Here is a 23,780-nt window from a genome sequence, read left to right as displayed (position 1 = left end):
GTAGAATCTGCATGATTATTCAGTTAATTGATTTGTATAGTAATCAGAAATGGTATAGTAATCAGAAATAGTCACAAAGTGATCCAAGTCTAGATCTATAGCGCTGATTGAAGCAACAGGGCTTACCACATGATTGTTAGTAATATGAAATAAAGTAATTGTTTTAGCAGTGTGTTAATAGTCTGATGATTTGGGAAACTTAAGGCTTGGATGTACTTTTAAGACGTCCGTTCCTTTAATGCTCAAAATGTCATTGGAACATTTTATTTACTTCTGACTTTGGATAATTTCATTGGATCAACCCTACAGAAGACATTACAAAGTGGATCTGCCCACAACTGCTATTTGTAGATTCATTTTAATTCAGTGTGGAAAACCTTACTTTACTGAAGCATCTGTACAATTTGGTCTTTAGACTTACCGTATATTAAAGAGTTTATTTATGTGAGGAATCCTAACAGAAGGAAAACTTAAAAAAGCAGTTCACGTACTAAATGTTGCATTAGAATAAAAAATAATTATATCTAAAAGGACTTTGAAATAAACTGGATGAGTATTGTAGTAGAGTATATTGAATGTGTATTTTTAGTCTGCTTTGGGGTGCACTCTGGAGGGATTAAGGAATAGTAAAAATCACTTCAAAACAGACAGCCACATAATGAACCTACTTTTAAATTCCACTTTTAGAAAACAGCTGGCTTAGTAACATTATTACATACCAGTGTTAGATGCACCATGTATCACTTAAAACCACATACACCCTGTTGTAGCAGCACCTAAAAAGCACGTTGAAGGTCACAGGACCATGCCTAATGCTTTGGGTTCATAAACCCAACAATATTACAGATCTGATTATATTTTTGCTCCACTCCGCACATGGTGAAACATATGTGGATATCCACCCTATTAACAGAATTCAGAGATTTTAGCCACAACCATTGCTATCAGGTGTCTAAAACCAGTCCTGTAAAATAATAATAATATGATTCTAACATTTTTGTGGCAATATTTCCTAACCTATATTAACATGACTACACCCTTGTGCACAAAACAAGGCCCACAAAGACATGCTTTGACAAGTCTGTAATAGCAGAACACCAGTGCCTTCCAAGTGCCCTGACCTTAAACCCAATAAACACATTTGGGATGTACTGCAACATCTTCATAATAAAGGCCATACTTTAAAATGAGATGTCCAACAAGCAAATGATCATTCCTGCAAGTGTCCATACTTCCATTGTAGGAAAACATAGGCTGCCGTTAATAGGTAAATCATGGGGAATTATGGTATATACATCTTAGTCAAAGGTAGGGCCAGGCAGTGGTTGCTTAATGGTTAAGAAACTGGCCTAGTAATCAGAAGGTTGCTGGTTAAATAACCCACTACAGCCCATCAGGGCTCCTGAGCAACAGAGTATAGAGGGTATAGGACACATATGTAGCTTTTTAATCCTAAACCAAATAAAAATGCAGCTTTATAACAAGTTTCAGCAAAGGCTTTGGCAAATGTTTGAAGATAGAAACTCATGCAATAGAGAATGGTTTCTATAAAATATGAGTGTACAGTTTCTTTTTAACACACTGTACCCCTTAAACCTTTAAAAACATTTAGGACAGCTCAGTCTATCTGAAGTCTGACAAGCTATTAAAGACAGTCATATTTAGAAATAATGCCAATTCTGAGAAATTTTGAGGACTTTATTTGACCACCTTATCAAAGTAAAACAATCACCTATATTTTTACAATGGCCATATAAACATTTTCCATTCATTGCGCCTAAAGGGTACAGTATTCAAATACAAAATAAAAGTTTGGACAGGAGTGGCAATTAATGTTGGCAGAGGTTTTTCCCCCACTCAGATTTCCTGCCAAAAATAGGGTTTAGTGTTTTAAATTCCAGTGCCCCTAAAATGACAATCAAATTTTATGAAAGTATGAATTTTATGAAATGAAGCACTAAAACAACATTCCATTTGTTGATGTAAATGTAGATAAAAGCACAGGTATAGCAGGTATATCAGTTCTGTTTATAATTTCTGCAGAAGCTGTGATATATCTGAAGCAAAATAAGACAAAGCTGTCAATTGGCTGTTCCATTAACATAATGAGAGACTACTATAGGCCAATTAAGCCTCATAACCTATAAACATTATTTTCTTATGCTGTATAGTTACTAATTAATTCAAAGCTAAAAAGCTTTAAATAAATAACATTTATTGAAAACATCTGCTTGTTTCCAAGACTACATTGAGCCTGTTAAATTGATTAAATGCAATGACAAATGTAAAGCAAATTGCAATTAACATCACTGAAATGACCAGGCATACACAGCAATGGGCTAAAATTCATTCAGACAAAACTAACTATGGGTTAAAATGCAAATAACTGAGTACATATTTAAAGCACAACAATCCCAGGACAAATCTTCTCCGACAGTACTCCAGCCTTGTATTTTGACATTTCTAAAACGTGCACCGATTCAAAAAGAAAAAAGGGAAAAAAAGAAAAAAAGGGGAACGTCCCCATTGCACTCTGCTCTGCCATGATTATACATATAAAAAAATGGCTACATAAACACATCCAGGACCAAAAAAACAACTGAAAAAAAGAAAGCCTGTGAACTGGAATGCTTATTCCAGATTTAAGACTGGTGATATACATCAATACAAGTTAAGTTGGTCCTTTTTGACTGATGGCTTGTACTGGAGTTGCAGGAATACTGGTGAGTATTTTGTGCACGCAGGACATCAGACACCCAGTTTATTAGCCTGAGTTAGCACCACCTTCAGAACTGGCATAAAGGCAGAGGTCTCACTGAAGTTGCTGTTGCTGACGATGTGTGTGTGGATGTTGAGGCCGTCAATGTAGGCACGGGACTCAATGCTTCGTGCCATGTTGTGGAGGCCGCTCACAATGGCTGGAGAAAGCTGAAAAAAAAAAAAATCACTTAAAATTGTGAAGTTCTTCCTAACTGGTTTCACTTTCTATTAACCTGCATCGCTTAACTGGATATATTTTCCTTCCAACCCAATAGTGACAATGAAGTGTTTTAAATACACTCATACCAGCACCACACTACTGACATAATTGGCTATGTCTAAAAAGAGAGGGATGGCCAGGGCCACACATAACAGTTTGTCGCCCTGTCCTGGGGTGTGTTTACTGAATTGTTACCAGTGATTCAGGGGTAAGCAGACCAGGATATAGCAGAGGTAAAACATGAAAATAATGACATAAAAATTTTAAATCAATTCTGTATAGAAACCAGGCCGGCCAATAGCACTTGATTGTAACTGGCCACACCCATGCACCGTTAAGATAAAAAGATGAAATGAAACAAAAGCTGGTAGATTAAGTATAATGCAGATACTTTCTATCTGACCAGCCCTTTAACTGATTCCATTAATACTCACGGTTTGTTCTCTCAGTTTGTCATAAAGTGACTCGAGTCTCTTGTTAGCATCATCCAGCTTTCTCTTGGTTTGCTGTTAAGAAGACAGAAAGAGTTAAATTAAACTACAAAGAGAGAAATTAAACTATACTTTCAGATGCTAATTAAAGAACTAACTGGGTCTGTAGCAGCAGCCAAGCATTTCTGGATCAAGCCCTCAAACGTTGTCTTCAGAATGAGATGCTCATCAGGGATGGGCTTTTTGGAGATCTTCTCAGTAGGCAGTGGCTGCATTGGCTTTAAGCAAAAATGTTTAATTAGATTTACAATAAACACTGTTTTGTGACTTTTATTAGATTAAACTGGAAACTTGTGAGCAAGCTAAATGCATTTTATGCATTTTTAGTCTATTCTGTTTAATTTATTAATTGATTGCAACTTTACATATTTTATCCAAAACATTTAGAATAGTAAATATTCTAAATACATGTAAACCAGTCCTAGTCTTATTTAATATAATGAGATACACTTAAAATACCTGTATAACATCTCCAGTGGGAGCCCCTGGTGGCCCTTCCATAGGAATATTGGGCATGGCAGGGTTTCTGAGTGTAGGAACCATGGGCTGTTGTTGCAGTGGGTTGAAGGGTGCAGGAACCCCAGTTGGCTGTGGAGGCAGCTGCTGCTGCGGAGTGGGTTGCATGGCAGCTACAGGCTGCGGGTCTCCCAGTGGAGCCATGATGGGTGCTGTGATTGGAGCAGGAGGAGTGTAGTTTTCTGGGATCTTGGGAGATTTTAATGAACAAAAACAGAAACTTAAACAAACACAAACATAGTTTTGTTTTGTAAATATTTTAAAGATTAGATATTTGCAGCTATGTGAGATTATTGTGCAGATCCTCAACTTAATACCCATTACAAAAGAGCATACATAAAGGCAAACATGGCTGCCAAATAGATTGGCGCACCCAGAAACATATGTCTAATAAAAAAGGCTTGAGGCACCCGTGTGGCACAGCAGTCTGATGAGCTTCCCTACCCCTGCTGAGATCATGAGCTAATGTGTTTGAATCCCAGGCAATGCTTTTAACCTGGCCGGTTGCCCAAACAAACACAGTTGGCTGTGGCTCAGGGAGGGGTTTACTGTTTTCAATTACCATGCACTTGTTATCTCTGCCATCTGGTCAAAGTGCCTGTACTAGTGGTGGGCTTTACACAGATGATGGTCTGGCCCCATCTTGACCAGTATGGTGGTTGTACAGGATGCAAAAGAATTGCATTAAGGAAACTGACAGCAATTAGACTGGATAAAACATGGAAGGAACTTTAAGCTTTTTTGTAACACAAACTGATTGTCATTAGCCAAAATATTGCTTCATCACACCCACCTTCTTCTTTTTAGGCCCTCGGCTAAGAGCAGGAGGATCATTCCAGCCGTTCTGAGGTCCTGAAGCAGAATAAATGAAATCAAATGTTATTATTTATATCTACAGCCAATGCAAAACTGTCCAACCTCCCAAGTCTAATGATTACAATGTGCACTTCACTAAAACTAATGACTTATATAAAACTAATTATGAAGAAGCAGGCTTAACTGATTTGTATATTGCTGGTTTTGTCTGGAAATCATAGTTATACTGATTTTGACAAGTATGCTTGAATAAGCCTTTTTAATAGAATAAAAACAATTCTATCAAAACTTGAGTATATTCAAAAATAATATGAAAAGCTGAGATAAGACGATGTCATTGTTTTCTACATCAAGCTAAATTTAGAAGCAAAGCAAAAAGCTTTCTCAGTGTTTTAGGAATAAAAACACTGTAGCCTGATCCACTGATTAAACATCCAGTCTCATCAGGGTAATGGCTGACCCAGATTGGTCACATTACATACAGCAATGATCAGAATTAAATGATCCTTCATTTATTTTAGCCATTAATCTAGCGCAATAATTTTTTTAAGCAATGCCAATATCGTTTACATACAGAAATTTATCAATGACTGCTTGCATTAATTGGGCAAACGTCTCTGGTATGACACGTAAGAGATATTTGATTAAGTATTATCATTTGTGTAGCATAATTAGGAGCAAAGGACAATTAGGGTCCAGCAAATATAAAAATTCACCTTCTAAAAACATAGTTGCATCTTGAGCAAATCCTCCTGCAGATAAACAATAATTGTGTTTTCTTAAAAGCTGTTAACTACACCAATTTGTGAAAAAAATATTTGACTGATATTTAACTGCATGGTATTTACTTTTATTGTTAAAACATTACATATAAATTTCCAGATACAAATGATTTTATTTTTTACTAAAGGACACTGGCCATTTTCTTCAAGTAATGTAAACATTTTTTGTATCCTACTCTGCACTTAGGTCCACTATGGATTGCATAACTAACAGTAACATGACTAACAGTAGCTTTATAGTAGCCACTGTCTTCGTACAGAAAACATTAAGATATTTCTCATTCACTAAACTGTAATACCCTAGTGTAACAGCACGTCTTTGTGGATCCACTACAGAAACCCCAAACTCATAAGGGATGCATATTAGAAAGTGGGCCAGTTAATATCTTTAAACAATGTTATCTCTAAATGTTTAGAAACTGGCAGTGGCTTGTAAACTCAGCAGCACAGCTGCTAGTGTTGTATATACCCAATCTGAGGAGAGTTTGAAAAAAAATGGCACTGTGGTGCAGACCTGTTTTTTGGGAGGCTGGGATCAAGGCGGGCTCAGTCTGAGTACCTGAGGCTCCGGTTGGTGGAGGCGGGAGATAGGCGGTGGGAGAGCCCGGACCGCCGTGCTGAAAGGAGACTCCAGAAGAGAAAGCAGGAGAAGAGAAAGAGGTTGATGGAGATGGAGGAGGTGCAGAAGAAGACTGCTGGGCAGCAGAGAGCGGAGGAGGTGGCCTGGGAAAGGTAGGAGGTGCATGCTGAGATGAGGTAGGTGTCATAAACTGAGAGGGATAGAAAGAAGTAGCAGCAGAAGATGAAGGTGGAGGAGGAAGCGGAGTAGTCGAAGAAGAAGAGTACTGGAGAGGCTGATAGATCGCTGGTCCCCCCGCACCGTGTGTGAACTGCTGGACTTGGGGGTAGGCTGATGTTTATGTAGACAACAGAGAGAGCAGGCAAAATGCAGTTAGACACATTCAGCATCAGCAGTCTATCAACTATAAACATGCAAAGATGCTCATTTCAAACATCAAAGTTCTAATGTAATTAGTATTAAGAATACAAAAGAGATACAGTTGTATCTTCATGCAGAAACTAATAAAGTGCTAAATGAAATGGGAAAACCCTATTTAGTTTGTTTGTTTGGATTTTAACGTCATGTTGGAAACCTATTTAGACCTGGATGTTTAATGCATCTTGTATTAGAATTGTACCCTGACAAGATTTTAACCACAAGCATTTACCCCGGCAGTCTACAGTCTTTTTTTATCCTTAAAATGAATTGGTTTTTTTTTTCATTCTTGCAAGACAGTTACAATCATTTCTTTTGAATGCATACTAGTTCCTTAAAATGGCATTGACAGAACAAACAGCAGTGCTGCCTAATTCTAAATGAATCTGCACAAGTAGCAAAAGCTCTTGTTGTAACCAACAAACACAGTGCAAAACCCCCTTATAGGGTTCATATATAATATACATAAACTGTGCATGTTGATAATAAATAAGGATGTTCAGTCTTGGAAAACTAAGCCAAGATATCAGTCATACTTTTAATGTTTTACCCACCGTGCAGTGGGAAATTGATACAGCTGTCCAAATGAGGTGTACTCTACTTTTTTGAACTAAATTTTTGCAAGATTTTAATATCTGGTTAAAAAAATCAGTTATGCAGCTGGATGCAACAGTCTATATCATATAGTGTTTAGAAAAAAACAAACACCACAAAAATGTTTGCTAAGTTAAAAAGATTAAACACTCAATAACCTGATGTGCGTGAGTGAGTGAGAGAAAGGCACAAGCTGAATTCTATCTGAACACTTACGCTGATATTGCTGCGAGTACATAAAAGCATTGTGGGCAGCAGGACTAGCACTCACTGGAGGTTGCATTGGGAAGCCTGGTGGCTTTGGTTCAATCTGTAAGAAAAGAAAGAAGAAACAAGAAAGATGGTAAAAGATTATTATTATTTAGAATCAGTCTGTATGCCCGTTATTCCAAAATACGGCTGATGTTTTAGCTGGCACAAGCTTGCCTACAATCAAGTCATATTATTATTCTGAAAAGCCTTAAATAATTTTTTGAATTCTTCTATAATTAATATTTCATTTGAATTCTCTCTTACTCTGTCTAAAATGATCATCAATAGAAATAAAAACATTTTAGTCAATCAACTTGGTTCCATAGTTTTAATATGTTAAAAGAAACACTTACCAAACATTTGATGGCCCAATTAAGTACAAATGTTTTAAAACACCGGGTTGCTAGGTGTGTGTTTAACAAGTCTGGTTTCCAGGCAGATATTTGTAGGTGTCAAGTTTTTAAATGAGAAAGTTGGCCAGATTTAATTAGAAAGGCAATTAAAGCTTTTAAGACACCACCCACTATCTCCAAAGTTACCATGGCTAAAATTTGGCAGCCCCACTGTTTCTGCTCCTGTGTTTGTCCCAAGAAAATGTTTAATTTTAATTCAAGATGCATCCCAATTTATTATAAGTAGTTTTTTCCCCTTTTTTAAGATGTTAATCAAACAGGGTAGAACTGTAGCCAGGTGTTGTATGAATGAGTAACATTATATGCTTTGTTGTCAGATCCTTTGCATTACAACATGGAACTAGAATGCGAAACTATAAAACTTTTTTAACATAGAAATTTACAACTATCCATTACTTACAATGTACAGTACAGATTTGTCAAAGACAGCAAATTTTATAAATGTTTTGAAAACAAGGAAATATTTTCAGTACACATTGATGCAATGTGATATGCTTCACCATAGTTGTAGATGCTTCCAGTCATCCTTACTTACAAGAAGTAAAAAAACCTCTGTATTAGTCATGCACAATTCTGCTCAATATTTTACGGTATGAGATGAGACAAAGAGTGAATTTAACATGCAGACGGACACAGGAGTCTAGGTAAAAAACAGATCAAAAGTGTGGAAGATCAGCAGCTGCAACTGGACATAAAACACAAAATGAAAAATACAGAAAGAAAAACAAACATGACCCAAGTTGAGAGCAACATAAATATGACCAACAGATAGACAGACAGAGTGGATCCCAGTGAGCACTGCAAGCAAAAGCTGGTTAAGCGAAGCATAAAAGGGGGAAAAGGACAAAAGGTTTAAACATCTTTGAATTTGAGCAGATAATTTAAAAACTGTTACATTTTGTAAAATTTTATTTTTCCATTTTTGGAAATTTACTGTCAGGATTTTTTAAGCCAATTCTACACCACAGCTTTTTTTCCAGAATTTTTGCTTTGCATGAATAAAACAGTATGAATTGTTAATAGGTCAGTTTCTAATTTTCTGGTACAGACAAAGGGTGTGTGAGTGTGTGTGGTGCAGGCACAGCTCCATCTGTACCTGCAGGTCTTTGGCTGGGGCTAGCGGGCGAGGGGCACTGGGCAGAACTGTTGGGGTTTGATTACTCCAGGAAGTAACAGTAGAAGCAGCCCTAGCCTAAATACAACAGAGACAAACACACACACACACACACACTGCAGCTGCTGTCGGGTGGTAAAGATGGACAGGATGTACAGGATAAATGTGAAAGCTTGAAAAGGGAGGTCACAAGGATTTTTTTGGATACTGCACATCTAATAATTGGGGTCTAACAATCTTCACACTGATTGTTAGTCTAGGTAAAAAAAGCAAATACACTCACACAGCAATGTTTAAAAATCTGTCATGCAAAACAAGACGTGTGTGTTGCAAAATGTATCAAACAAATGGTACTGAAGTCTTGCTTGTGAGTAAGTATCTATAATTATTGTGCAAAACAAAATAAATGTGGAAAAATACCATTTATTATAAAAATTGTGTTTAAAAAGAATAAAAATGATTTACTAGAAGTTAGAATGATGATGAATGGCATGCATTGCCATATAAACAATAATTCAGCATGACACCTTGTCAAATACTGTTATTAAATGTATTACGGCCTGCTTTTACGTCGTTACTATCATCATTACAAATCTAAAATGAGTTGTGACTCATGTAAGAAGTTTTTCTGGTCTCACTTACTGTGTGTGTTTGATTTAAGACCATGTGTAAGATTAGTACCTGCTGGTAATACTGTTGTGTGGGAGCAGCAGGAGTGGGCTGAGGAGGCAGTGGTTGGACTGGTGTGTAGACCTGTGCAGGAATGGCTGCAGGTGCCACTGGCTCTCTGTTCTGTACAGGAGCTGCTCCTTGCTGACCCAGTGCTCTGCTCAGACGCTCTCGCAACTGCTGCACTGGTACCTAGAATTATACAAAAATAGGTAAGAATGACTGCAGTCACTGTTTTACATTAAATATCTACTATTTTAATTGTGCTTGCCTGGTCAGTGTTGGTAGGCAGGTAGGAGATGGCGGTTTGTAGGCTGCCCTGAGAAGCCAACAGGCTGGCATACTGACTCATTTTCTCTGCCAGCAAAGCACCCAAGGCAGGGGCCACTCCACCCTGAGTCTTCTCCACGGCCTGTCGTAACACCACCACTTTTTCCACCAGATCCTATGAGAAAGACAGTTACGTTGACCCTGGTTATGTCACCTGGATATACAGGTTATAGATAAATGTTTACAAAGATCAGTAACAAGGAAGACTCCATGAGTGGTTGTTATTAACACAGAATGCATTACATGCTCAAAAATCAATTTAATACATGCATTTATTAGATTAGAGCCTTACCTGCAATAACAGTGGGCAAGCAGAGTCCTGTGCTTTGGACCAGCAAGACACCAGCTGCTCTACACTGCCTGCACAGATGTAACAAAGACAAGCTTCTGCCTGCAGAGCTGGATCATCGGAAGCCTCCAGTCTGGAGCCCAGCAGGCCTAAACACCACACAAACACACGACTCAGTGTTTCATCTCACACTCTTAGCCCATATTTACATGAAAAAGTTATGCATCTGGTCATTTCTTTTGGTTTAGAAACAAGTTTTGTTTTTTTTGACAACCAAAGAAGCAATAAAGGCTTGTGCAGATTCATTTGTGTGCTGCACATTGCATTACTGCCATCCTAGATCAGCCACCTCCTGTGCAGGTGCCTTGACAGGCCTGCAGAGAGGGTGACTGCAGCAGCAACGAGGAACCCTGCGTTGACCATTGTCTCATCCCCTACAGACACACAGCTAATCGTGTGTCTGTGTAGGCGCACGGCCGGTCAGTTACACAGCTTGAATTTAAATTTGTGAACTCAAGATCCCAGCAGTGATGGACTAGCGAGACAGACAGCTGTGTTACCTGAAAACCGGCTATTACCATTTCAAAAAGTGGTATTAACACTGAGACATAACACCCTAAAAACTTACATGGGGACTTTAAAGGGGAAAAACAAACACTGGCATATTTTTTGAACAACAAGGCGACAAAAATCAGTTATTAGTACGGATATGAGTCCTTGACCAAATCAAAACGAACTTTTCTCTCAAAAAGCATATAACCAAACTGAAGCTCTTTCTTTGGAAACATAAGAACAAGTTTACTGGAAAAGACAACTATGCTTGAAAGAGATGAAGGTAAAAGAGGAAGAGAACAGCCAGTAACAAGATGGATGGATACAATTAGAGAAACAATGAATAAGCCATTACAAAGCCTGAAGGCCCAAGCAGAGGAAGAGGAGTCGGACTTGACAGCACTTAATTATGTAGATATAATTATTATTAAGGAAATATTTAAAGCTTGAACATTATCATCTTAAAAAGTTTTGTCTTTTCTATACACACCACAAAGAGAGAAGAACTCCTCAGGTTTGGCATAGGTCATGACTGCAGCAAGGGCCTCCTTCCAATTCTGGAGATCACATGTCTCAAGAACATTCAGCCAGTCTTTCATCACCACAGCACTGATTATCTAGAGGGTGAGATGCACACTTCAGATTTTCAGGCAGATAAATTATTAACATTTGGCAAACAGTCGCAATAAAGCTCTAAGCAAACACAAAATGACTGGTATACTTTTGTTAAACACAAATACAATACATAAATACATTTTTAATAATCTCTATGTCACAAAAATGCCCAAAGGTAATGTTATGTTTCACATTATAATATTACCTTGCCAATTTTGCTTTGGGTTTTGGTCAAATATTTCTTCTGGGTCTTTTCAAGAAGCTCTGGCCCACCAGCGATGGCTAGGATTATAGCATCAGCCATTCGGTTGTCGTGGAGACAAAGGTTTACAGCGGCTTGGAAGTCCCCAATTAGCAGGGCTTGTGTGATCAGACCATCTATACCTGTAACATCAAATGAAAGCCCAAATCACAACGAATTTACTCATTAACTTTTTTAAAACAAGAAGTGCACAATAAGTGGTACAGTTGATAATGGCTGACACTTGCCTTTATTTGTCATCTTAGACGGGATCTGCTTGGCAACAGGTTTCTCTTGGACAGGAAGCTTTTCAAGCTCTGGGCTCTCTTCAGCTGCAGGTCCATTTTCTTCCTCCTGAAGATGTGTCAGAAGTGTCACTACATTTACATTTTTGCACTACCTTTTAACTTTGTATATCTGGCTCTTTCAGACTAACAATTCTTACATTCAAATATTCCTTTATATTCTAGGTTACTCTACAAGGTCAACATGCAGCACGACAATCAATTATTATATGGTAAAAATTGGTCACATACACCTCAGGTTAATAATGTACATAAGAGGGAAAGAAAGTCAAAGGCAACAAACACAAGACTAAGTAGGTTGTCTATAAATGCAAATGAAGAACATGCTGCTCCATTAGTTATTAGTTCATTATTGACTGTACATACAGCTTTCTTAATGTTTTAACCAAGAGGTAGAGGTACTGCACATTTTGTCAAATAAATGTCCTTCTTGCTTGACCTTTGTAGTATTCTTCAAGTAAAGCAACATTTTTAAATCAGTCATTAATATAGTCATTAATCAAGCATTCTGGACATGAAAAAGTAAAATAAGTGCATGAAATTTAAAGTATTTACAGTACAGTAATAAAAACTGACTGCTAAGCTGACAAACACATATTTATTTATCAAACACATAAATGAATCATCTATTAGTTAAAGGTGGACTTAAGGGACATGTCAGACCCATGAGCCATGTTTAAAAATGAGCTCATTAGCTCCAACCTAAATATGCCATACGTATACACAAAATCTCTACGTAATATGTAGTGCGTGTTGCTAATTATCAGACACTATATTTCCACCATGTTGTCAGCATTCCTGTGTGAGACTCCAAATGATGTTTCAGAGAACATCTTAAGCTTACGTTCAATAGAATACAGTAAGTGAATGTTAGCAAAAAAGACTATGGTAGCATCACACAGGGATGCTGTGGCAGGAAACATGACAACAACAGGCACGGTGAGGGTACCTCCTCCAAAGCTGGCTCCTCTTTAGGTGTATCGGCAGTGAGGGCCAAATCGTCAGATCCCTCGTCATTTAGCGGTACAGCGTTCAGCTCCGGTTCAGCCTCTTGCTTACCATTAACTGGGGGTGCAAGCTCCTCCTCTGGTACATTGTCTAACTCAGTCGATCCAGTTTCTGCCACAGGTTGCTGTGCAATAATGGGTGGTGCAAACAGGGGAACAGACTGGGGGTCAAGTGGTGGTAAGAAACTTGGACTTGGAGCTGCTGACTGAAGGTCAGCCTGAAGCGCGAGATCAATAGATGAAGACTTTTGAAGAATGAGAGGTGCTAAAGCAGATGCAGAAAGGTCTTGGACCGCTGACGAAACTACCATTGGTTTAGGATCACAAGTTGGATCTAAAGCTTGAGGATCCGTTAAACATGTTTTAGGTAAACCTGTCTCAGGGGCATGCGGAGCCATTGCCAGGGAAGACGGAGTTAAAGTCTCATGATCTGGATGAACTACAGACTTAACAGGGTGTGCAGTCTCAAAAGCAGGCATAAGGTCAGACTGTGAAGGTTCTGGTTCTGAAGTAAGGTCACATGTGAGCTCAGATGCATGGTCGAACACAGGGAAGGAGGAAGGCTACAGAGTCACACCAGGGTAAGGATGGAACAGTCACAAGGGGTTCAGCAAACAGGTTTTTAAAAACTTCCATGAGATAAAAGCATGCAAGTAATGGATGAGTGTGGCACAAACAATTTGGATTGTTCAACAATTAGCAGTGCCGAAAGACTAAAGCAATCACAGAGCATTATTTCCTGCAAATTATACAAACCAACAGGAGAAATGAAGAAGGGATGATGAAAAGGATGCATGCCAAAAACTCAAAATCCATTTGAAATTATGGTAGATTTCATAGTCATTCTGTTGCATGCATGGTTGGTTTCCGTTGTATTATTATCATAATAGTTTTTTCTCTCAGCTTGGTAAGAAGAGAAATCCTAAAAGTAACCACTACACTTTAACTTGTAGTGACACCCACCTTAGAAACTGAAATTAACCACAAGTCCTCTCCATGAAAAGACTTTCCATTTAAACCACCTGTCTTGATTTAATTCCAATATTTACCCAATTAAATGTGTAATGCGCCCCATTAATGGATTAGGATTAGTGGAAATAAAACACACTAAAGCACCTACCTCATTGTCCTCATGAGACTTTGGGTCCTTTGCTTCTAGCGCTGATGTAATCTGAGGAACACAACACATAATACAAATTCTCCAGCTATAGAAGTATGTTTAGGATACACAGTTAAAAACAGAATAAATCTATAAAGGAAATAATAGAGAGAATGCATCATGACTACCTACCTTAGCAGCTAGTTCCTCCTTCTGGTAGCCCAGAAGTTCCAAGTATTTTCCCCGGGCATCATTTTCAAAATGTACCTGAAAAGAAAGTAAAGTTCAAGATACCACTCATTAAGATTAGTCTGATATAGTGGGTGTTCTGGATAAAAAACGTCATCTATTGTATAACTGCAGGGCTAAAACTAAACTAACAGTTATTTTAATAATCAATTGATATGTTGATTTCTTTAATTAACAGTTGAATTCCAAATTAATTTGTAGCATTTTAATCAAATATAATGCACAATGCCTTTTTTTCTAACTATCAAGAGAATTTAGAAAATATTCAGACCCCTTAGGTTTTTGCACACCAAATGTAATGTGAAAATTTTTTTTTTTAATGAATTGAAAACCAAAAACTGAAATCTCTGGAGGCAAGCTTAATATTCAGTTCCAAAGTGACCCATAATACCTACATTACAAAAAGTATAAACAGTGATTTTTTAAACACTTACAATTTCATAGTGAGAATTTCATAATGTGTTTTACCTTTAAAAAAGCCCAAATAGTCTTCTCAAATTTATTTGGAGCAGCTGCAATCTTTGATTCACAAAATTCCACAAAGTTTCCAGAAGTGAGAGTGGTCTGAAGTTGGTTTGAGCGGTGCAAGAAATCAATTTCGGTGACAACCTGACTGATATGAACGACATGAGCCATGGGCTGCTGGGGTTGCTGTGGTGATGGTTTGATGTTTTCCAAAGAGACGAGTTTTCCACCGAACTGTGAAACAATAATTGTAGGGATACTCGAGATAAAGACTGTACATTTATACAGGTTAGCATTAACAAAATACAATTTGGAAAAGTCTGTGAGACTCTGATGCAACTCACAGCAAAAGAAGCCCCTACTGGTCTCCGGATCCATTTGGGTGGCTTCTTCAGTGGGGTGATGGTGGCATTAGTGGTGGCATTTTGAGGCAGCTGCAGAGGAGGCAACGTTTGGCCAGTGCCGAAGGGATCCATGTTGGCAAATGCGGAGCTTATCTGCCAAGTCCAAACACATCAAGTGAGCTTGCATGAAAATAGTGTAAATATGAAAACAATAGCCAAAACATGCAGAGTGACTTTTACAAATTTATATATTTATACATTTATTTACAAATATCTACAAGCAGCTGTACTGGTACCTGATCAGCTTGGGCACTGTTAACAGCATCATTACTGCCACCCATGATGGAGTACATGCTGATACGCCCATCAAAGGATGCAGCAGACAGAACAGCTGGGTTTCTGGGGCACCACTGTATGTCAAAACACCACTGAGAGCTAGGCAGCTCATAAAGGACCTGGAAAAAATGATGCCAAAATATGAGGGACAAATTTAAAGTAATTTATTATAACAAATAAGTTTAAGTATAGTAAACAGAGGTCTACACTATTATATCATAAATGTTACAGAATAAGAGACTACACAACAATCATTGATAAGTATCTTGACTTGCTATTAACAAGCTTGCTTTTTGGTCTGGTTGAGGCTTATTTTAGATGTTTTATTATTTCTTACCTCAGCAGTGTTAGGGTTCCAGCAAAGAATACGATTATCTTTCCCACAACTTAGCAACAACTCAGGATCAGCCAGACTCCAAGCAATGGCCAAAACACCTCTGACAAAACACATATGTAAAAATCCATATCAGATGTGTGTTTGACAAGCATTTTCCCAAATATCATGTGAAGTATGACAATGCTAGTATGACAAAGTGTGTGTTCTGAATGACAAACAAGCTCAGGTCATTACACTGATGATGGGTTTAACCTGGAGTCATACTGATAATTGTAACTTTGTCACATTTTTATTCAATTACAGCTTAAAATATATTACAAGATATTTCAACTGTGACTATTATTATGGTGGTTAACTAAACTGTTGGGGAAAAAATACATGCCGAATTACCTGGTATGGTTTTCTAGAACTTTAAGTGGTGAGGTAGCAAAGCGCAGATCCCACATTTGGATGACAGGCATTCGATCATCTTCGGAGGCTAATATGAGCTGAGTGGCAACATCTGGGTTCCATGCCAGACCAGAGCAATGCATCTGAACAATGTGGACATTTTATTTACAAATTGCAGCAATTGTACCATGAATAGATTACATTTGATTACACATTTGATTACACAACATCAGCAACCAAAGTTGAAACAGTCTGTGCTCACTTCAGCTCACCTATTAAAAGATTTCTTAAACAAAAATTCTGTGCATCATTCTGTGCATCACTATAACAAAAACAGAATAGACTGGTGACAAACCCTATTGCTGTGATCGCTGACTTTAATGATGAGGTCATTCTTTCTCAGGTCCCAGATGGAAGCTCTGCCACTGGGGCTGGCAGAGGCCAGGATGTGCTGAACCTGGCAGTTCCATGCCACACAGCTAATGTCCTCTAGAGACTAACAGGAGTGAACAACAAAGAAATCAATTTTCGTTTAGGAACGGGGTTGTGGTCGAGAGACAAGTCATGCAAGATCTTATGCACTAACAATGAGTTATAATAAAGATAAATCTACATTAATTTAAGGACGTTTTGCTTAAAATACACTTTTAATTTCTTATTTGTATTTATTTTTTCCACGTTTTGTTTTATGTCATTTGTTTTTTGGCAGGGGGAAAAGTTGAAATCAATAAAACGACTGTAAAAAATGAATGCAGTGTGCACACCTGTGATTTAGGTCCTGGAGTCATTGGGGTGCTGAAGCTGTTTAAATCCCAGATGTAAATCTCTGACTCATTACCTCCAGAGGCAACAAGGTTGGTCTTTAGAAGAAAAGAAACAAAAACACAGCATGAGAATAGAACATGAGTTAAAAATCGTTACAGTATTAATCAATGTAAAGTATGAAACTACCAAATATTACCTGAAAGGAATTGATGTCAAGCGCTCGAACAGGCCCTGTGTGTTTATCACTCTCAGTGATAACCACATCACTGTCACCAGCAATAATCTTGGATGGGTCATAAACGATGATGTTTCCAGTCTCTCCTCCAGCAATTAGAACTCCAGATGTTGGTCCTTGCTCATTAATGCCATGAGGACTCCAAACCAGTTTGTGGTATCTGGAGAAAAAAGAAAAAGAACCTTATTGCAAAACTAAGGTCTCTAACCTGAACAGGGCAGATCTGTACCACTGACCCTTCACTGAAGGATTGTATCACAATAAACAAATAGTTTTCTGTAGTTCATACCATTTTAAAAGTAAAACTCAATCCATCACAGCTTAAAGATACCTGTTGCATCTCACTTATTTCATTAGCATGTTTAGTGAGCTCCTTTTTTTAATAGACTTGTTAGCTAAAGACATCTATTGCTTAAAATGTACATTCAGAATGCTGAACTGGTTCTGGTCGCGGTGTTAATGGTTACGTATTTGCTTTACATTAAAGCCATGCTCACCATGTTAAACCTTTTATGTATGAAAGATGAAAGCTTTGTTGAAATAAAATTCAGTGATGCTTCATATTATTTTGGCTTGCTATGAACTTGTTGGTTAACTGTCCACTATGATCAGTTTTAAAATAATAGGACATATACATCACTGCTTCAATTAATTGAAACTGCAAAGCCAGTCACAACAGTGTTAAGTTAGTGAGCATTTGATACTTGTTAAAGGCACCTGCCACCTGTCCATATGCTTTACATTCAGTGCCAAGATTAAATTAGAGAGGGTAACTTCTGAAATTACAGTCAAGTGCACCCAGAGGACACTGCAGGTTTAGTGGCCATACAAAACACACAAGCAAAGAGGTTACACACGTATAAAACTAAGAAATGCTGCGTTTCTTTTGCTGAAAGCATTAGTTCCCAGCTTGTTTGGAAGCTGGGGTCAGGTCATAGTGCAGGGACAGCAACCAACAGCAATAACTGAACAATGACTTATTAGCATACAGTGAAGAACAAAAACCTGTGAGGAGAGGAGAAAGCACCACATGACTTCATGGCCAATGTGGGCTCAGCCAGGTCCAGTTCAAAGATCTCCAGGGAGGCAGTGGTGCTAAACGTGGCATCTAGCTGCTGAGCGGAGGTACCTGAAGAACAAATGGCGAACATTTGTTGGTAAACAAACATAAACTAGAAAAAAGCAAATTACTTTACAAGAGCAAATCAGAGTTATGAATACAATAAAGACACCTTACGCTACTTTTACATTGGCAGTAATAAGGATGGGCCATGTGTGATAGCAGTATACTTGAATTATAAGCACTTCTAGCAATCAGCACATAGCAAAGTGGGTACAGTAACTGTACAAAACCATTCATTTAAACTGTACTATTACAAAAGCAAAAAACAATACACATTTAGAGGCTGATAATAAGTGTGTGCGCAAAGTAAAAGCAAGTTTGCATGAATCACCTGCAGCCAAGTAAATCGGGTGGTGCTGTCCTGGGCTCCATGCCTGGATGGCGGTACGGTTTATCTCTTTTAGCTTCATCCTGCGACAGACAGCCCACTACGTAAGTTATCCAAACAACACAGGCTGTCTAAACCAATTTTTGTAAAGAAAGCCATAGTTTGTCATATCAAGATAACCAATAGCAGGTTTTAATATCACACAAACGTAAAGAAAACACAAATATATAGAATAACTCTGAAACTATTACATTTAATTTGAGGTCAAACCAGGCAACAGGTCAAAAAGAGATTGTAAGCAAAAAAAACTAACCATATGCATAAGGCTTTTAAGACTGTTTAAAACTAAAAGCTGTAGAAGCAAAGTTGGATTTCAATGTTTAAAAAAAACCTCTTCAGTTTTACATTAAAATTTAGGCATAATATTTCGCATGATATACTGAGCCCATCTGGGCCTACAGTGTCTTATAACAGGTCTTGGTAAGATGTACAGATGAAAGTAAGATATACAAGTCCATATAATTTAAGAAGTCTGCAGTTTTATTGGAAACAAGCACTGCATGCTCTAATATCCTAACTAGACTAAATGTGTCCTCTGCATGTCCTTTCGGCTAAATAAATTTGGCCTTGTTTTCTCAAACTGTTTTGCTGTCCTGTCTAATTTTGCATAATCCTAAACTAGACAAAACAATAGGCTTAAAACTTGTGACAAAAATACTTTGCATAAACAAATGACATATCTAGACAGTATATAAGCCGTCTGCTAGAGTATTACACTTGTATCAAACTAGGTTAGGTTTTATTATTCCTACTTGCCAGGAGGATTTATAATGCAGTGTAATGTTGTAATTCATTTATAAAAAAAACTAACAAAAATACAGTAACGAATTGGGGGGAGTCTTAATGGTTGTGTAAAATTACTAAAATTACTACTTATTTAATTCTTAGCCCGATTCAAAACGCTCAAAGGTGGACCTGCACCAGAAGGCTTTAGGATACACAGATTAGATAGTTTATTACTGTAGATTTGTAAGTAAAAAATATGCTTATCTACAAAACTGTGTTACTTTCCCTAGCTGATACTAGATACTTAATCATTGAATTAAAGTTTTATATCTCATTTTGGGCAAATGTCCAGTTTTATGGAAAAGTTTGGACACTACTGGTCAAAGTCCATGACTGGTTTATTTTCTAAGTTAAAATATCCTCAACAAGAACCAAAGTTTGGCACATTAGTGAACAATTACTGTTCATTTGCTACATTTAACTTATTGGAATAACCCATAAGATGTGTATGTAATATATATATAAAAACTATGGCAGATTTTACATTTTATACTTACCAACAGGCTCAATTTATTATAAATATAATCTATTATAAAATTAGCAGAAGAATTACATATTTAAGTTTGTTTCCTGTAAATGTGTTTATTCTGCTACATAATCACACTTCTGCTTTTCAGCTAACGGTACTAACCATGAACAGTTTGGTGCATTTATGCTAGCTACTATGCTGACTGGAATACAAAATTACAACAACAAAAAAACACGTTAATTTCATTGGTGTCTTCTGCCCCACGCGTGCCAATATACTTATTTAAACCATTTCTGTGCTAATTTACTGAAACTGATAAAACGGTAATAACACCAAAGCGCAAATACGTCACCTGCTAATCCCACTTAGCAACAAACCAAACGAACTTTATGATTATGAAGACGAGGTAAATTACATGCTGCCTTCACCCGCTGTACAATTTACTGTACATACGAGTTTTACTAAAAGTTGCACGTAAACATAAGTTGCCTTGATGTTCTAGTTTTACCCATTTTGCTGTAAAGAAGCAATTTAATTGGTCTAACAACACATAATACGTCTTTCACTTATTTATTAATCCTAGTCTGAAGGTACCACACGATGATGTTTGTTGTGATTTATGCATTAGTAATTAAAGTGCCAGGTACAGGTCATATGTATTTATGAATTTAGTTTCATTCAGACAAAAACAAACACTTTACAGCACTAACTAGTGCAACTGCAGAGACTATAAACATCGTATCTTGATCATATGGAAGCCAAACTTAAAAGGTCCCCTGCGTGGAAAAAAAATCTTATTTATAACATTTTAAAAGATACAGGAGAAACCGCACATTTACCACAATTGCAAATGAATCAACCTTAGTGTTGCGTTAGGTGTAAACACACTGATTACTAATTACGAATTAACCCAAAATATAACAGTGCTTGAAGGTAGCATATTCAGGTAAATGAGAAAAATAGTAAACAGTGCTTGAATACTTAATATTTTTACAAAACAAAATAGAACAGATAATTATAATTTGTCAAACTAATATTAAACAATCTGGCAACTATTCAGATACCAGATAACCTGGCAGGCACGAAACAAGTGACGTGGACTGTTTAAGGTTCATGATTCAAAACCCAAGTTATTGGTAACACAGCAAATCCTAACAGCACATAAAAACAGAACATAATTACTTAAATTCACTACAAAACAAAACCAACATGGTTGACGAGAATGAACGCAACTAAGCCAGTTAGTGATGGGTTTAACTACTGCACCAGTTATCACACAAATATGCATCCGTGTCTCATACACTGTGACTCTAATTTAAACCAACAGAAGACTACTTTACCAAACTAAGTCAGAATAAACGAGTTACAGTTAATAATAACAAGTGCAGAAGTCGGTGAAGAATACAGATTAGCTACATTGTAGCATTAATGCTAACTGCACTGTACTATCTTACCTTCCCTCTCAGCGCTCCGCACAACCATACACAAACTCATCCACACTCTGCTTCACTGGTGTTAAACTGTATTCGGTAGGTTAAACGCAGTATTTTTGGTGATATTAGGTGAATAATGAGAGTTTGCGATTGCACCGGTTACACACACACAACAGAATTAGTTCCACGTCTCCGCTGACTCCATCAACGTGGCACAAGAAGTCCCGCCCCCACATGCAAAACACTTCCGGCGAACATGGCTGCGTCTCAAACTGCTTAGTACCAAACATCGACTAACTTTTGTTTTATTCACGAATCACCCAAACTATTCGCCTAATTTTATTATATTCACTTCAACTGAAGTAAACAAATTATAATATATAGAAATAAGACAGGACATAAAGTAGTGGCTGTGTATAGTACAATGCTACAGACTCCCCTCTCCAAAAATCAGAATCAGAAATACTTTATTGATCCCAGAGGGACATTGCAGTTCTTACAGTAGCACCCATTTATGTAGAAGAATAAACACTCCAATAATTTAAAACAAGGAAAAAGAAAAATGTGCAAATAGAAGGTAAAAAGTTATTTCACATAATTAAAATACTTACATTATTATTATTGCACATATGAATAACGAATTTTGCACAGATGAACCATAGTGTCACACATTAAGGGAGGTATTATAGAGTTTGATGGCCACAGGTAGAAAGGACGTCCTGTGGCGCTCTGTGGTGCATTTTGGTAGAATGTGTCTTGCACTGAATGTGCTCCTTTGTCTCATCAGTGTCATAAAGTGGGTGTTAAAAAAGCTATAAAAATCACTGAAGCTCAGAAAAGTTTACTGGTTAAACACCATTAAACTATGATGCCATTTTAACATTTCAATGTGAATAAGGATAAGTAGATATGTATATGCTCTCCACTTTTAGACCTGTGGGTTATCAACTAGAAGGTTGGTAACCCACAGCTCTGCCATGTAACCACCCTTGTGCAAGGACCCAAACCCTCTTGGCTCCAGGGGGGCATACAATGGCTGCCCTGCACTCAGACCCCAGCTTCTAAAGATTAGATTATGCAAGTAAAGAATTTATTTTCATTACATTTCTTATATTACATATATATATATATATATATATATATATATATATATATATATATATATATACAGTGTATCACAAAAGTGAGTACACCCCTCACATTTCTGCAGATATTTAAGTATATCTTTTCATGGGACAACACTGACAAAATGACACTTTGACACAATGAAAAGTAGTCTGTGTGCAGCTTATATAACAGTGTAAATTTATTCTTCCCTCAAAATAACTCAATATACAGCCATTAATGTCTAAACCACCAGCAACAAAAGTGAGTACACCCCTAAGTGAAAGTTCCTGAAGTGTCAATATTTTGTGTGGCCACCATTATTTCCCAGAACTGCCTTAACTCTCCTGGGCATGGAGTTTACCAGAGCTTCACAGGTTGCCACTGGAATGCTTTTCCACTCCTCCATGACGACATCACGGAGCTGGCGGATATTCGAGACTTTGCGCTCCTCCACCTTCCGCTTGAGGATGCCCCAAAGATGTTCTATTGGGTTTAGGTCTGGAGACATGCTTGGCCAGTCCATCACCTTTACCCTCAGCCTCTTCAATAAAGCAGTGGTCGTCTTAGAGGTGTGTTTGGGGTCATTATCATGCTGGAACACTGCCCTGCGACCCAGTTTCCGGAGGGAGGGGATCATGCTCTGCTTCAGTATTTCACAGTACATATTGGAGTTCATGTGTCCCTCAATGAAATGTAACTCCCCAACACCTGCTGCACCCATGCAGCCCCAGACCATGGCATTCCCACCACCATGCTTGACTGTAGGCATGACACACTTATCTTTGTACTCCTCACCTGATTTCCGCCACACATGCTTGAGACCATCTGAACCAAACAAATTAATCTTGGTCTCATCAGACCATAGGACATGGTTCCAGTAATCCATGTCCTTTGTTGTTATGTCTTCAGCAAACTGTTTGCGGGCTTTCTTGTGTAGAGACTTCAGAAGAGGCTTCCTTCTGGGGTGACAGCCATGCAGACCAATTTGATGTAGTGTGCGGCGTATGGTCTGAGCACTGACAGGCTGACCCCCCACCTTTTCAATCTCTGCAGCAATGCTGACAGCACTCCTGCACCTATCTTTCAAAGACAGCAGTTGGATGTGACGCTGAGCACGTGCACTCAGCTTCTTTGGACGACCAACGCGAGGTCTGTTCCGAGTGGACCCTGCTCGTTTAAAACGCTGGATGATCTTGGCCACTGTGCTGCAGCTCAGTTTCAGGGTGTTGGCAATCTTCTTGTAGCCTTGGCCATCTTCATGTAGCGCAACAATTCATCTTTTAAGATCCTC

General features: G+C 37.9%; 1 protein-coding gene across 8 annotated transcripts; it reads right to left on the bottom strand.

Moving 5' to 3' along the window:
* Window positions 1-1,683: 1,683 nt before the first annotated feature.
* sec31a (SEC31 homolog A, COPII coat complex component) lies at window positions 1,684-21,573 on the bottom strand. 8 transcript variants are annotated; one of them, XM_063014645.1, is made up of 29 exons: window positions 21,404-21,573; window positions 18,638-18,717; window positions 18,189-18,312; window positions 17,145-17,343; window positions 16,948-17,043; window positions 16,539-16,679; window positions 16,184-16,326; window positions 15,794-15,893; window positions 15,417-15,575; window positions 15,121-15,273; window positions 14,780-15,010; window positions 14,255-14,329; window positions 14,084-14,134; window positions 12,906-13,526; window positions 11,900-12,005; window positions 11,616-11,794; window positions 11,286-11,412; window positions 10,247-10,392; window positions 9,896-10,069; window positions 9,637-9,816; window positions 8,938-9,033; window positions 7,393-7,486; window positions 6,100-6,495; window positions 5,520-5,555; window positions 4,781-4,839; window positions 3,931-4,176; window positions 3,570-3,689; window positions 3,415-3,486; window positions 1,684-2,928 (listed from the first exon to the last, which is right to left on the bottom strand). In XM_063014645.1, the coding sequence occupies exons 2-29, from the start codon at window positions 18,714-18,716 to the stop codon at window positions 2,749-2,751; spliced, it is 4,383 nt and encodes a 1,460-aa protein (XP_062870715.1). In that variant the 5' UTR covers window position 18,717; window positions 21,404-21,573; the 3' UTR covers window positions 1,684-2,748. The 8 variants fall into 8 exon arrangements, with proteins under 8 accessions (XP_062870715.1, XP_062870717.1, XP_062870721.1 ...); XM_063014647.1 differs by having other exon boundaries at window positions 6,145-6,495; XM_063014651.1 differs by having other exon boundaries at window positions 12,906-13,088.
* Between the last annotated feature and the right edge of the window lie 2,207 nt (window positions 21,574-23,780).

This window comes from Trichomycterus rosablanca, chromosome 18 (genome assembly GCF_030014385.1).
Source record: "Trichomycterus rosablanca isolate fTriRos1 chromosome 18, fTriRos1.hap1, whole genome shotgun sequence".
Taxonomy (NCBI): Eukaryota; Metazoa; Chordata; class Actinopteri; order Siluriformes; family Trichomycteridae; genus Trichomycterus; species Trichomycterus rosablanca.
Note: the sequence above shows the minus strand (reverse complement) of the source record. Positions and strands in the feature narration are given on the sequence as shown.